Source organism: Populus nigra, chromosome 19 (assembly GCF_951802175.1).
Source record: "Populus nigra chromosome 19, ddPopNigr1.1, whole genome shotgun sequence".
Classification (NCBI taxonomy): Eukaryota; Viridiplantae; Streptophyta; class Magnoliopsida; order Malpighiales; family Salicaceae; genus Populus; species Populus nigra.
In genome coordinates, this window is record NC_084870.1 from 9,368,226 (window position 1) to 9,383,236 (window position 15,011).

General features: G+C 33.4%; 4 protein-coding genes across 4 annotated transcripts; 3 read left to right on the forward strand and 1 right to left on the reverse strand.

The window, feature by feature from the left end:
* Positions 1-203: 203 nt before the first annotated feature.
* On the forward strand, positions 204-3,278 carry LOC133680054 (reticulon-like protein B11). Its single transcript, XM_062102853.1, has 6 exons — positions 204-364; positions 474-654; positions 981-1,122; positions 1,232-1,301; positions 1,390-1,559; positions 2,892-3,278. The coding sequence occupies exons 1-5, from the start codon at positions 304-306 to the stop codon at positions 1,557-1,559; spliced, it is 624 nt and encodes a 207-aa protein (XP_061958837.1). The 5' UTR covers positions 204-303; the 3' UTR covers positions 2,892-3,278.
* A 542-nt stretch (positions 3,279-3,820) lies between these two features.
* LOC133680053 (protein TIC 21, chloroplastic-like) lies at positions 3,821-7,329 on the reverse strand. The gene is made up of 4 exons (XM_062102852.1): positions 6,935-7,329; positions 6,114-6,371; positions 4,500-4,703; positions 3,821-4,139 (listed from the first exon to the last, which is right to left on the reverse strand). Exons 1-4 carry the CDS (start codon positions 7,238-7,240, stop codon positions 4,026-4,028), a joined length of 882 nt encoding a protein of 293 aa, XP_061958836.1. The 5' UTR covers positions 7,241-7,329; the 3' UTR covers positions 3,821-4,025.
* A 2,641-nt stretch (positions 7,330-9,970) lies between these two features.
* Positions 9,971-11,209, forward strand: LOC133679669 (probable carbohydrate esterase At4g34215). The gene is made up of 2 exons (XM_062102337.1): positions 9,971-10,709; positions 10,825-11,209. The coding sequence occupies exons 1-2, from the start codon at positions 10,167-10,169 to the stop codon at positions 11,029-11,031; spliced, it is 750 nt and encodes a 249-aa protein (XP_061958321.1). The 5' UTR covers positions 9,971-10,166; the 3' UTR covers positions 11,032-11,209.
* A 2,000-nt stretch (positions 11,210-13,209) lies between these two features.
* Positions 13,210-13,828, forward strand: LOC133680177 (probable carbohydrate esterase At4g34215). Its single transcript, XM_062102992.1, has 2 exons — positions 13,210-13,344; positions 13,559-13,828. Exons 1-2 carry the CDS (start codon positions 13,210-13,212, stop codon positions 13,826-13,828), a joined length of 405 nt encoding a protein of 134 aa, XP_061958976.1.
* Positions 13,829-15,011: the final 1,183 nt, after the last annotated feature.

Below are 15,011 nucleotides of genomic sequence, written 5' to 3' on the forward strand. Positions count from 1 at the left end.
GCTCGCTAGTCATTGACGTAATTTTAAAATAATTAAATTACTTTATTGGCATAATTTTTAGTCATTGCCATAATGATGTCTAACATCTTTTAAGTTAAAACTGAAAAAGAAAAGGAGGACCAATCCATGGGCTGATTCCAAGTCGACCCAGGCCCATTCTACTTTCGTGCTCATTGGACGTTAGTTAAGAAGTAGAAGAATTTGCGCTGGCCACGTCAGTTATTTCTTTTGTATCCTCTCTCGCTCCACTCTCTTTAGTCATCTCATCAAATTAGCCACGTCGACTCCTAAACTTCAATCACAATGGGCGACTCCGTAACCGCTCTTCGCATCTCCGTCCATCAAGCTCTCGGTGGCGGCACGGGTATCCGTATATTTTATGCATTATACATGCATTAAAACCATACCTTCGTCGATCATTTTGATTCCAAATAGATTTGCTATATGAACTCCTAATTTAATTTTTGGTGTAGTGGCCGATGTGCTGTTATGGAAGAGATGGTATGCAAGTATTGGTGTTCTAGTGTCAGCGACTACTCTGTGGATCTTATTTGAGAAATCTGGTTACAATTTGTTATCGTTTGTGGCTAACGTCTTGCTCCTTCTTGTTTTTATTCTCTTCTTTTGGGCTAAATCTGCTTCCCTTCTCAATCGGTAATTAATTTATGCCTTTTCTAACTTAATTTTTTTACTTATCTCAATTTTATTCGTCTGATTTGTTATTTATTTTATTGTTAATTGATTTTTTATGTGAAATTGTAACGGATTTCGTAATTTTAGTTATGAATGTTGTTTTTTATTTTTCTTAAATTTTTCGATGGATCATATACATCAAAGATAGATATTTCATAGATATTTTTTTTTATTTTAATGGTATTTACCAGGATTTTCTGTTTTGGGTGAAAAAATCGAAAATGATGTGCATATGTGGTTTTGGATTTTATGAAAACGATGAATATTGATTAGTAGTTGTGATTTAGGCCATTACCTCCACTTCCAAATTTCGAAATTCCTGAGGAGATTGTTGCCAAGGCAGCTGGTGTGATTCATGTGTACTCCAATTATGCATTGTCGATTGCGCGCCAAATCGTGATTGATAAGAATTTGAAAGTTTTCCTTCAGGTGAGGAGCTTTATGTATCTTTCCGTGCAAGATATAGCTATTTTTTAAAAAAAAAATCTTTTTTTGCAAGAGGTTGGAATTTATGTGTGATGCACATGTGGTTCTGCAGCTTGTTTCTGGTTTGTGGGTAGCATCTTATATTGGTAGTCTCTGCAACTTCCTCACTCTTGTCTACCTTGGTGAGTTCTTTACTGCTCTCTTTTTTTTCTTAATTAGTCCATAATATGAGGGCAATCATTAATTTGTTATATTCAACTACATTTGCAGGGGTTCTTCTCATTCTCTCAGTTCCTTTGGTGTATGACAAGTATCAGCACCCCATTGATGAAAAGCTATGTTTAGCCAATAAAATAATTCAAGCACAGTATATGAAAATTGATGATGCCATCTTGAAGAAGATTCCACTGCCTTCAAACAAAGAAAAGAAGACTCAGTAGGTAAGTGTCTACCTCTGTCTCTCTCGTTACATAAAGAAAGTTGATCAATTTTGAACTAAAGTTGGAGTTGTTTTATTGGCAAGCATTATGAATCTATATCTAAATAGTTTACATGCTACTGAAATTATGGGTGTGTTTTTTATATGGAGCTAAAGCATGCCGTGGCAGTTATTATTGTTTGACATTTTGATAATGTCATTGGTGCAATGTCAATGTCATTATTGTTGCGACCATAATGTTTTCGCTGATATTGTAGAAAGATGAATGACTGATTAGGCAACATGATGAAGGCTCGTGAAGAGTATTTGTTACAAAAACTTGATAATATACCTCTAAAAGGTTAGCAGTCTTCATCATGAATGACCTGCAATTAGGTCCCTTCATGACAAGGGCCTTGGGAGTATGTGGTTTATACGATGAGGATCTATTAGCTTTCTTATAAAATTAACCTTACATTTTTGACACATTGGATACTCTTATTGGAGAGAAGCATATGCTCATTCTCCTGTCTGAGTTGCATTTCATTGTTGTGTGGTTTTGAAATTATGTACTTGGCACACTTGCTTGAAATTGTCACCATGGTGAAATTAGCCTGTAATTTAACATGTTAAGCAATTAACGGACTGCCTTGGTATTTCTTTCTTTTCTTTTTGTCTTGTTCTTCGGGACTTCCTTGGCATGTCATTTTTCATAAGAAATTGATTTTTCATGAATTGTGCAATGAAGAGGTATATTGGCATGACTGCGGTGAAATTTTCCAATACAGGGGTCTCTAAGATTCTTGCATTCAGGCATATTTTTTATGAGCCCGTTGAACATTTGTATGATTACAGATATTGTTCTCCAAACTTGCGCCCACTGTTGGAAGGTCCCTGGCTTGTATTTTCATCTTATGTTGATTCACAAGCTTTTAAGATTCTTGTAGTGCATATATTCCTTTTCCGATTTATTATTACTTCATTAATTATGTTTTCCATTTTTTCCATCATCCCATTTGGTCACTCATTCTAATTTTTGGCCAGCATCATCATCTATGATCTCCCTGTAAATATGTCTACAGGGACAGCCTCGATAGGCAGATGTCTTAAATTGTCATAGTATGATCAATGTCTTAAGTTACCCTTTCTTCAGCACATGCTAACCTTCATCTTGGTCATTCATTTGTAGCTTTTATTTGATCAATGGATATCCGTATATTCCTTTCAAAGTCAGAATTAAAACCATTTTGGCAACTCAATTCATACTGGATCCGGTCACTGATGTCTATTCTGTTCTCTATCTCTCTGGTTTTTGTTCTTTGAACAATTATGATAAAACTCTCTTTGGATACAGGATTTCAAGTTGCTCGGCAGAAAGTGACTAGTGGCTTAGAGATGGATTTCAGCATATGAAGCTGTTGAGGGTTTTTTTTTTTTTCCTTTTTGGTTGGGATGTTGTCAATATTAGTTACAAAAATTAGCTACTCATGGTAGCTCTTTAGGAGCAGAACTGACCTTAATACCTTCTATGAAGAACATTAGATTTTTCATTATTTTTTCTCTGCAAGGAGGTCATTGTATCCCTCTGGATCTGCAATTTTGTCAGTCCTTGCTGCTGTTTTTATTTTATACTATTTCATTCCCACTGGATGATGTTCGCCGATGGCGGAGGAAACTAGCTTTGATTAATGAAAGTTTATCTTTTAACTTTTCTTTGAAGAGTTAAAAAGCTTCTTGGTAAGTGTTATTGATTGCCACAGGATGTATTGCCGTAACATTGTATTTGTTTTTGTCGCATAAATGAATTTTATGTTATTGCTGTGCAAATCGCTCTTTCTTTATCTTGAACTTTTAGCAACAAGTTGAAGAGCTGATTTCTTACATGAGAGACTGTAATTAAAGATTTGGCTTGTCATTTTACTGCGTTGCTTTGTGTTTTGATCTTTCTGACTTCGAACACAACTTTCTTGTTGCTTGGACAACAGTTTTCGTTTCATTCAATCTGCATTTTGAAGTTTCAGCTCTTCAACAAGAAACTAGAATTTTACTAGTGCAAGTATCGTCGTGCAGATCATCCAACTTTCATTCGTCTTCGTATTTCTAGTGGTTGACTGTGGTTAAACTGGAGTATGGCAGGCCCAGGCAAGTCCAAATTTCAAGAAATGGCAGTGCCAAAACATTAGAGAGTAAAATTCTCACTGTTATTTAGCAACTGTACCATATAAACAGGTGTTAGCCTCCTTTGTAACTCTGATTCTGGTGGATATTATTATACTCAAATCGTAGAAAGCATTGATCCATACCCTGAGATCAAGTGCCCGGGGCTTTGGAATCAATTAAATTTCATTGACGGTAGGGTACAAAATATCACCTTTAGAAATGCACACGTTTTGGAGTAAATATTATGCAGGAATTTTTAACATCACAATCTCCAACTGTAGCTACAAAAACACGCCCGTGACACTGGCTGGACAAGAAACGGTACAACTTATGCCACCTTAAAGACTGGAAGACTTTCTGACGGTGGTAGTGTCACTGAGCGCAAGAGTTCCAAGGAGAATACGACCCCCAGGAAGTGAGAAAGGATGGTGTTTGCTGACGCCTGCATATGAGACACAGAATGGTGAGCATAGACAAAAATCAAATAACTTGGACCAAACTGCTTGTTGCTTGTCCTAAATTTAGCTAAGAAATTAACAGGATGTTGGGTTAATAGAATATCGCAAATAGTTTGACAGGAAAAAAGAAATTTTTACTTGCTAGTGTGTACAGGCACATATTAGAACTATCATTTAAATTGTTATCAATTCATTTTTTTAATGGCATGTGCGTTAAAAACAGAGAAAGCCATGGTGGCTTCTATAATAAGATAAACCTAGATTTCCATATGCAACTCCACTCATGAGCTTGTAGTTAGTAGAACTTTAATATCTGAAAGTAGGAATTGGATCTGAACGAGTACCTGCACCAAAAACACATCCAGCGCAAGAACTGGACTGTAACCAGGAGTCATTTGCTGGTAATAAGGATTTGCAGAGGAAGTTAGAGCCTTTGCAACCAACAATCCCACTGTGGCTTGCATGCCAAGAATGGCTGCTCCCATTCCCAACAGGTTCAGTACTATACCATTTTTCAAGCTTTTCACAACATCAGCACGAGGAGGTGCCTAAAACCACAAACAATTAAGGAACACTAAGCATAGAACAAATATTATAGAATAAGGCATACAAAATATATCTGGTTGTGTAGTGGGTGAACATGGGCCTTCGAGAAACAGAATGTGTCGAATTCTGGCACCATATCCTGACCACATCATCCTTTTGAGGTTCTCCTAGCCAGGATCCACGTTTAGCATGGCTTCCCTACTCTTTTTTTTGTTTCTTTTAATGAGCATGAACAGTTGTGCGAATGAAGAAGTAAACAACACTAAACATTATCAATTTACTAGTGTCATGATCTTCCTGCATTCAAGAATCCCATCTCACGGTATGGAGAGTCCATCTTTACTTATATTATCCAATGAGTCACATCAATAAAGGCAAAAATCACGTGGATAGATGGGAAGTACAGAAAAATGAAAATGCCAAGTCAGACTGCATCAAAATGCCACACAATATGCTCTCCTTATAAAATAAACCTCCCTGGTCATATGCATTCAAGAAGGAAACAATATGCAGACATCAATTCAAGATGTAAAGCATGTAAAGGATCTGAATTCTCTAATTGCTCCGCTGTCATCCTTTCCCTTTTAGAGACAAGATATTGGGGAAAACATTTGTTGAATTTGAATGCCCATTTTGACAAAATCCCATGCCTCGGCACTGTGAAAACATTTAAGTTCTTACTTCAAGAGCGGACTTCCCATTAGATTGCTGCAAATGAAATTAGAAGACAATCTCACCATTTCCCTAAAGCTCCTTTCCTTGAATAGGCCATATTACCAATTAATTCTTTGGCATACATAAACAATAAGATCACCATGTAAACCATTCAATTCCATTGTGCATAAATTGTACTAACTGCAACTAGCATAAAACAAAGTAGTTTTGGCCAAGTTTAACGAGCATGATAAAATTCTTATATTGACCACGATTATCCATGTCAATCAATCAATTAATTAACTGATCGGGCAATCCTAGGATAAATTTTAGCAAGAACTCTACGTATAAAGACTTAGTGTCACACAGCTGGTTCCCTTTCTTTGCTCTAACATAGTGTGACAGGTAATTACCATTGTCGCTTATTTGAGAACTTTAATTTCCACTTCTCTTTCTTTAGTGGGATTATAAATTTATAATCGCCTGCTCTTAACACCTAATTTTCCATAAAGTAAACAGCATCCAAGTTGCTCTCTAACTCAATCCATAAAAGACTTTGACATAAGACCTCATTCAGCATCCAAAAGACAAGGGCTGAATGAGTAACCTGTCCTTTCCAATGACTGAGCTCAAAATCCTTGGAAACAACCATTTTTTAAGGATGATCAGAACAACATTGTTTATGACTACAAATAACACAGTAAAAAAACACTGTCCGCACCAGCTTATAAAAATTATAAAACATTATATACACCTACCTTGGAAGGATCATTAGCAGTTTTTCGCAGCTTCTCAGAAAGCCGAATGTACCCAAATGACCAGAACACAGAAATGAATGCAGCTGCAATCCCACCAAGAGTAGCATAAAAAGTAGGAGGCGATGGGATCTTCCCAGTGACAACAACAGAAAACGAAAGAATCACAGCTGCCACTGTAGCACATATTAGCTGCCCCCAGAATCCTAGATTACCCAGCCGCTTAAAATACCTTGATGTATTCTCTAATCTCTTTGCCACCTACACATGCACAATAATAACAATCTCACTCTATTCTCACATTTCACAAAACAACAATTCCCAAATTTACTTAATAACCAAACATAAAAATTAGCAAACTAGAATGACATTTAGAAACCCATTTTAAAGCAGCCTCTCTTTTCTGAACTCGAGTCTCACGATCAGAAACTTGCGTTTTGCATCAATTTCTCTTCATTCCCCTTGTTTTCTTAGTAGCCAAACAGAAAAATTACCATGCAAAGGTCAAGACAAAACCGACATTTAAAAATTAAAATCCCATATAAAAATCAGCTCCCTTTTCTTCTACACGCAGATGGGTTTCCAAAACAACCCATTTAAAGCTTCCCTAATTAAGCAAAGAGAAATCAGAGCTTAAAACAAAAATAACTTTTGAAAAAAATACCCATGTAAAAGATAGCTCTTTTTTCTCTTACTACGCAAATGGGTTGCCAAATAATGCAGATGTAATCACATAACAAATCCAGATAGTAAATTAGAACTTCAAAGTCAAGAATAACTTCAATTAGAAAATTTCAAGCTAAGAATTTAGAGAGGGTTTTTACCTGAGCGAGTTTTGCCTTTTCTGCCTCGTCGTTTTGGGAATTGAAAGCAGGGGCAGTTGCATTGGAAGCGTTTGTTTGGGTAGATAAAAGTTTTGATGTTTTGTTCTTGAGAGGATCATAACTAGATAATGAGCTACTGTAAGAAAATAATGGTAGAGGTTGTATGGATTTGTGAGAGGTTGAGAGAGTATTCGGAGGAGAGGGGAGTGCTCGGTGTCTTAGGCGGTGTACGAGAGGAGGGGTTGGTCCCACCGCCGCGGAAGACGCCGTGCCAGAGCGAACCGCCGGCAGGAGTAGCGCTTGCATTTTATTGTTAATTTTTTTTTTTTAAGAAAGTGAGAGGGAACGAGTTCGGGAAAGTTCCTCTTTGCTTGAGACTCGTGTATAAGAATCGATTTTTTGGATAAACAGCATGTCGTTTAATAAGCGCTGTGTTTAGAAGCTTATCCTGTGACTATGTGCCGTACATGATTGTAACAAACAGTGTGGGATTGCTGGCAAAAAAAAATGATTTTCTTCAAAATAAATTATAAAAAAATCAATGTAGATAAAAAAATAATTTCTAGTAGTAGATAAATAAGAAGTTGGCGATTTTTAATATTTAATTTTTTTTTCTTTTTTTTTTCTAAAATGTTTTGAACACATCCTATGATTTCAATGTTATGCGTCATCAATTTAACCGGTATTGCATGTCAAGGGATTTAAATGTTAGTGTAGTACATAGTATATGATGCAGAAGGATTTTTAGAAAAAAAAAAATTATTTTTTCTTGTTTAGTCTAGGAAATGATTGATAAATTTTTTTTATCTTGATTTGAAACTATTCAACATGTGAATTTTTATTTAGTTTATATACAATAATAACATGAATTTGATTATTTGCGTTTCAGAATACTATTCTAAAAAATATATATACAATATTAAAATTTTAATATAATGATCCTATTCAACATAATTTTTTGTTACCTGTGTTTGGTGTGCATTTTGTTTGTTTTCGTCCGTGTTAGATAGTATTTAAACCTAATGATTTCGACGGTTACTTATTGAATAATTGTGGTTGAAAAAAGTTATGTAACAAGACGTGATTATGTAAAGGAAAGTTAGGAGTTTTATCTCCTCGCAAAGACATTTAGAGAATGATGATAGAAAACATTATAGATAAATTGTAGAATTAACATATCAGCTAATTGTAACGAAAAAGCTAAAAGAGACACAGAGAAAGTAATCGAGTAGCCATGGATAGCTTTGAAAATTCATTTTAAATGCATAAGCAGGTGAGACCATCTATTAATTGAGATAGATATGAGATTCAATTTGGGTTTATTTTCATAGTATATGATGCAGAAGGATTTTTAGAAAAAAAAATTATTTTTTCTTGTTTAGTTTAGGAAATGATTGATAAATTTTTTTTTATCTTGATTTGAAACTATTCAACATGTGAATTTTTATTTAGTTTATATACAATAATAACATGAATATGATTATTTGCGTTTCAGAATACTATTCTAAAATATATATATGCAATATTAAAATTTTAAATTAAAATTTTAATATAATGATCCTATTCAACATAATTTTTTGCTACTTAGCTTTGAAAATTCATTTTAAATGCATAAGCAGGTGAGACCATCTATTAATTGAGATAGTTATGAGATTCAATTTGGGTTTATTTTCATATAATTATAGTTTTTTTGTAGAATTGAATTAACAATCAGTTTATAATATTTATTTTGATATGATCATTATGTTAGTCATGACATAAACAATGACACTCATAGAAGCAATGCGTTCTTGTTAAACAAGTTAAATGTTTAATATAAAGAGAATATAAAAAATACTTGATAAAAAAAATATTAATTTCAATTATGTAAATAGTTCTGATTATAAATTTACTATATATTTGCTCAAGAGTTACATGTATACAACAACATATATTGATGAATGACTAAAGCTTATATTTAGAATTATAATACATTTGAAGCGTAGAAAAGCAAAAGATTCGAGAGCTTTGATTTAACTCATTTCTAAATTAAAGAGAGGCAATCCCCTTCCATTCAAAGTACTCTCATCCTTTTTTTTTCTAAGTGCTAGAATGATGTTGTGATTGTAATTTTTTTTTTAATAATTTTTAATATTAATATATCAAAAATTAATCAATAAACATAATAAAATAAAATAAAATATATTTATTTTTAAAAAAACTTATGTAACACAAAAACGAACCAGCTATAAAATACAAATACCATGCTATATCTAGTTAAGATGAATTGCATACTCAAAAGTCTAACACTCGAGCGGTACGTTGGTTACTTATATTTTTTTTTTCAATGTAGTGTATGTATATTTCTCCCCCCTCGATCCTTGCACTTTAAAGTAGAATATGTTAGAAAATAATATAAATTATGTATTGGGATCTTATCTAACAGTTTAAACTACTGGGTTGAATTGATTATTTGACATGGGTATTAAAGTCTTAATAACCAAATGGTCACGAGTTCGAATCTCACCACCTCATTTATTTGATAGAAATCATGCACAAGGTAACGTGGGCATGTGCAAATTTTAAGTTCAAATAATTTTCACTTGAGGGGGTGTGTTAAAGAACAATATAAATCATATCTTAAGATTTTATATTATAGTTTAAATTGCTAGGTTGAATTGATTTTTTAAGGAAAAAAAAAAGTTATCATTAAACACAGAAACAGGATCACCTCAAGAAAAGAAAGAAAGAAAGAAAACACAAACAACGACCGTTAAAAAATAAATATGCCGCGCAAGCACACCATTATTAGCAATGCCTATTCTTAACATAACATTGCGAGTAACTATGAAATTAAGAAGAGAAATACACCCTTGGCCATGGTCCTCCCGGGGATGGACAGTCTCGTTATTACTTCCTAGTCAAGAGGGGTCAGTTGGGCTTAATAGTCAAACACAGAAACAAGCCCAAACTATTTTGACATAACTCGAGACTTGCAGCTGGACCTAAGCAGTTTGTTTAGCCCATTAAGATCCACTCTTTTCCCCTGCGCGTCGCATTTATTTCCACTGAGATTCTGCAAGCAACCCCAGACATCGACAACATTCAACGACAACAGTAACTGCGGTATTACCGCACCCTTCTATGTAATGATGTCCTGCTCTATATCAGTATCGTTATCCTCCTTTCCCAGAAGATCCAACTCCGATTCTTGAAGCAGATAAAGAAAAACGAAGGCACTGGTCATCTGGAAATGGAAGAAGTGGCCCAATCGACCAAAACGATTTTCGTATTAGCTGGACAGAGCAATATGTCCGGTCGCGGCGGCGTCATCAAAGACTCCCACAACAACCAGAAGCTTTGGGACAGGGTGGTACCTCTAGAATGCCAACCTCACCCCAACATCCTCCGTTTATCAGCCAAACTCAAATGGGAACCGGCAAGTGAACAAATCCACGCTGATATTGATACAAAAAAGGCTTGTGGGGTGGGGCCAGGCATGTCGTTCGCCAACGCTGTGAGGGAGCGGATCACCGGGGTTGTGGGTTTGGTGCCGTGTGCGGTGGGTGGCACGGCGATTAAAGAGTGGGCACGAGGAGAGGAATTGTATGAGAATATGGTGAAGAGAGCGAAGGAGAGTGTGAAAGATGGTGGAGAGATTAAGGGTTTATTGTGGTTCCAAGGAGAGAGTGACACATCCACCCAGATTGAAGCTGACGCGTACCAGGAGAACATGGAGAAGCTGATTGAGAATGTTAGAGAGGATCTCGGCTTGCCTTCCCTTCCTATCATCCAGGTTCGGTCTACAGCACTTATGATTTTCTTAATTTCTGGCATCATTCTCTGAAAGGGTCTTATTAAGTAGTCATTTATTGTCGTGATTAAGTTGCAAAATATGTTTTGTAATGTAGGTAGCAATCGCATCAGGATTGGATGATAACTACATGGAAAAAGTAAGAGAAGCACAGCTAAACATCAATCTGCCAAATGTGGTATGTGTGGATGCCAAGGGATTGGATCTCAAGGAGGATCATCTTCACCTAACAACCGAATCTCAGGTCAAGCTGGGCAACATGTTGGCTGATGCCTACCTCAAACATTTTTCAGCATCTCAGTAACCTTGTGTTCTTCACGTGCTTGCTTTCCTTGCTTTAAGAAACTAGGCGAATCAATTCCCAGTGTGTTGGGTTGTGTTCATGCTGTCTGAAGTTATGCCTATGGGATCAGTGTGTTCCCTTTCATTTGTCTACGACTGATTTTACAGTCGTAATAAATAAATTATATTTCTTAGACTTATTTCGATTTAAGTCCTGTTTTGTTTGATTGCAATAATATAATGAACAATTTAAGGGTATGTATGTTTCTTGAAAAATTATTTTGGAAAAATTATTTTTCAAATTTTTTTTGTATTTGTTTATTATTTAAAAAATTGATTAACAAAAAACAATTTTTAGTCAGGGAAAAATTTAGCATGGTTTTCAGAAAAGTGTTTTTCTAAAAAATTTGAATGAAAACACTTTTCGGAAGTTGTAAAAAATTTAGAAATGTCATATTATTTGTTAATTATATCAAATTTGATCCTTAAACTTTTAATTGCTATATATGTTTTGTTTTGAATATTTATTTTTTAATTTCATCTCTTAAAATTTAATTTTTATATTAACTTTGATCCTCATTTTTATAATTGTTATTTGTTTTTCTCTTATCAATTTTTTATTAAAATTTTTTATCTATCAAATTTGGTTATCGTTTTTTTGGTTGTTACTTATTTTATTTAAAATAATTTATGAAATATTAATTATTATTATTTTAATTTCTTCATCTTTTATTTATTTTTATTTTTTAAATTTGATCTCTATTATTTTGATTATTATTTATTTTATTTGAGATAATTTATCAAATTATATATTTTTTTAATTTCATTCTCATTCAACTTTTTAATTTGTAAGATTTGCTTCTCATTATTTTAATAAACTTAAGAAAAATAAAACATTAATAAGTTATTTTTCAGCTTATTTTCCATGACATAACCAAACATTAGAAAGTGTTTTCCAATTTATTTTTCATTACACTACCAAACATCAGAAAATAATTCACTTTACTGGAATTTACTTTAAAAAAAACTATTTTCCAGTAAACAAACGGGGCCTAAGTTAATTGTTATATCTTTACAATTTCATTATTGTACTTGGCAATTCTGAATCTCCGTCGGAGTGGTGCAGGATAAATATCTATTTTTAAAAGTAATTTTTTTAAAAAATATTAAATTAATATTTTTTTTATAGTTTAATATTTTAATGTTAAAAATAAAAAAATATATTTTTTAATTAAAAAAATACTTTTAAAAAATATATTTCATCACAAACATGTCCAATTGAAGATTGCAGTTGGTGTCGGATGGCTTGGATGATTGGGATTTCATAACATTAAAGATTTTTAATTGACTTTCTCGAAAAACGCTATGAAACAAAAGAAAGTCAAGGAAAAGAAGAAGAACAAGAACAAGAAGATCAAAGGCTTTGTATAAATAATTTGATTGAAAATAAAATTCTTCAAAAAACTTTCAGACGGAGTAGTTATTAAACCACTAAAAAGTGTGGATGCAGGAATAATCTTAGGAATTATTTGTTTTTATGTTTTAAAAATATATTTAAAAAAAATTTTATTTTTTATTTTAATTTAATATATTTTGATATTTTTAGATTATTTTGATATACTGATATAAAAAATAATTTATTTTAATATATTTTTAAATAAAAAATATTTTTAAAAATAATTTTAATGATTACCAACATCTTCATAATCCATGAGCTTGGAGTTCAAGGCCTTATTACTATTTCTTCAACCTGTCCAGTCCAAGAAGCAAGTGGCCCTGATCGAAACATATCCCATAAAGGAGAATTTCCAAAAATCATCCCTAGCAAATTGCAAAGGCAATTTAATTTCTTCAACTTAGCAAACAGCACAAGGCAGAACTTTAAGTATCATCCACCCCACAAAAAGAAAAAGGATAAATTATAAACAAGCAGGTCAAGAGTAAATCCTTTTCCACAACAAATTGCCAATCACATGTTGCTGCAGACAACACTATTTAGATATCGACTAGTGAACTTCCTGACCAGCAACTGAAACAATTGTTACAAGCAATCATGCACGACAGGAAATAAAGACTTCTGTTAACGATGCTCGAGCAACTTCAATGTAAGAAATCCTCGGGCAAATTAAAACTGTGCACAAAAGCAGTTGAACAAACAAACTCATATGCATGATCATCAAACACTAATTAAAAACGGTACATGCAGACTTTATGGTATCAAGGAGAGAGTGACACGTCGCATATTCATGATGCTGAGGTTTACCAGAGGAACATGGAGAGGCTTATTGAGGATGTTAGAGAGGATCTTGGTCTCCCTTCACTTCCAATTATCATGGTAAGTACTGCTTTATTACATTATTAACTTTACATCATGTCTTATTAGTAGGATTCATTGGAATTCTTGTAGCACCAACTCGTCCTTTCTGTCTGAGAAGTTGGGGCAATGAAGTTATCAACTTGGTTTGTATAGATTGCGAGAATTTCTTTCGTCCAAGGGGTTTTTGGTAATTAGAAATTTTGATGATCTGTGTATTCTGATTAAATTGGAGGTAGCAATTATATCAGGAGATGGTAAGTACGTGGAAAAGGTGAGAGAAGCACGACCAGGGATTAATCTACCAAATGTGGTATGCGTTGATGCCAAGGGATTGCATCTTAAAGAGGATCGTCTTCAGTTAACAGCTGAAAGTCAGGTTAAGCTGGGCCACATATTGGCAGATGCTTACCTCAAGGATTCTGCATCTTCTTTGCTTAAAATAAAGGGAATTGATTGCCTAGTGTTTGACGTGAGTGGATTCTGTACTGTACTGTACTGTTGATTTCTGCGTTGTTTTTACCCTTTTGGTTTTTGCTGATTGCCGGACTCTGATGGAGCAATTTTTATTGGAACCAAATGAATATTGATTGCGTAATCCTGTTATGTTCAGTAGATATTTTAATTTCGACGTGCTTGAGTGTCTAATTCCATTAGTTATAAATCTATTTTCTTGTGATGATCAGGCTAGTGTGGGGCTGCTTTGAGTAGGCTCTTCCCTGGTTTGGTTAACGTCCAGCGACTCTGGGTTTGTATCTGGTTTTAAAATGCGTGATTCAGGGGCATACCTGCGTTACCACCTTGCTTGCGAATCTACGTGCCATGATTACGCTGTGCAACTAATATCCATGGTTTTTATGAGGGATCATCATAAAGAATCAAATTCAGGGTAATAACCTAGTATACTTTATTTTTGTATATGTCAAGCTAAAATAATAATATTTTTGAATTCAGCTATATACTGAATCTAAATATATATGAGTTTGATAAAATATCAAATCCAACATTTTTTAATTCAGCTATGTATTGAGTCGTGACATGTATGAGTTTGATAATATGCCTTACCCATCACCCATAGATTTGAAATCATTCCGGGTTCATATGCATATGAAATTAACAATCATTATATGTCTTATGTTGGGTCACAAGATTATTATTTGTTTATTTTTATAGCTTTTAACATAGAAGGTTGATACTAAAAAATAATCATCTCTTTATATCTTTGAGTGTATAAAAGTTTATCAATAACCTACTATATTTTTATTAACATTAATATTGTGTAAGAAATATTTATTATTTGTATTTATTCATCATTAATGTTGTATAGAGATATTTATTTGTCATTACTAATAATAGTAAAAAATAACATTTTAACCCTTAATGGAAGCAACATGACAAGGTTTAAAAATTATATATGCCCTCTGAACCACAAATATAAAAAGTTAATATTTTTTTGTTTTTTAAATATTCATACTCTTATTCTAAAAACATTTATCATACATGAAAAAAATATTTTTGTTCTTAAAATTTAAAGCTCATTCCCTATTTATTGTAATTTTTTTTATTAAAGATCATTGATTTTATCATTGAAATATTTCTAAATCCCACCAAAAAAAAATTAATTGATAGACGTTAGGTCTTTTATCACCCTCCATCAATTTCATGAATTTTTAAAAAAGAAATATTGA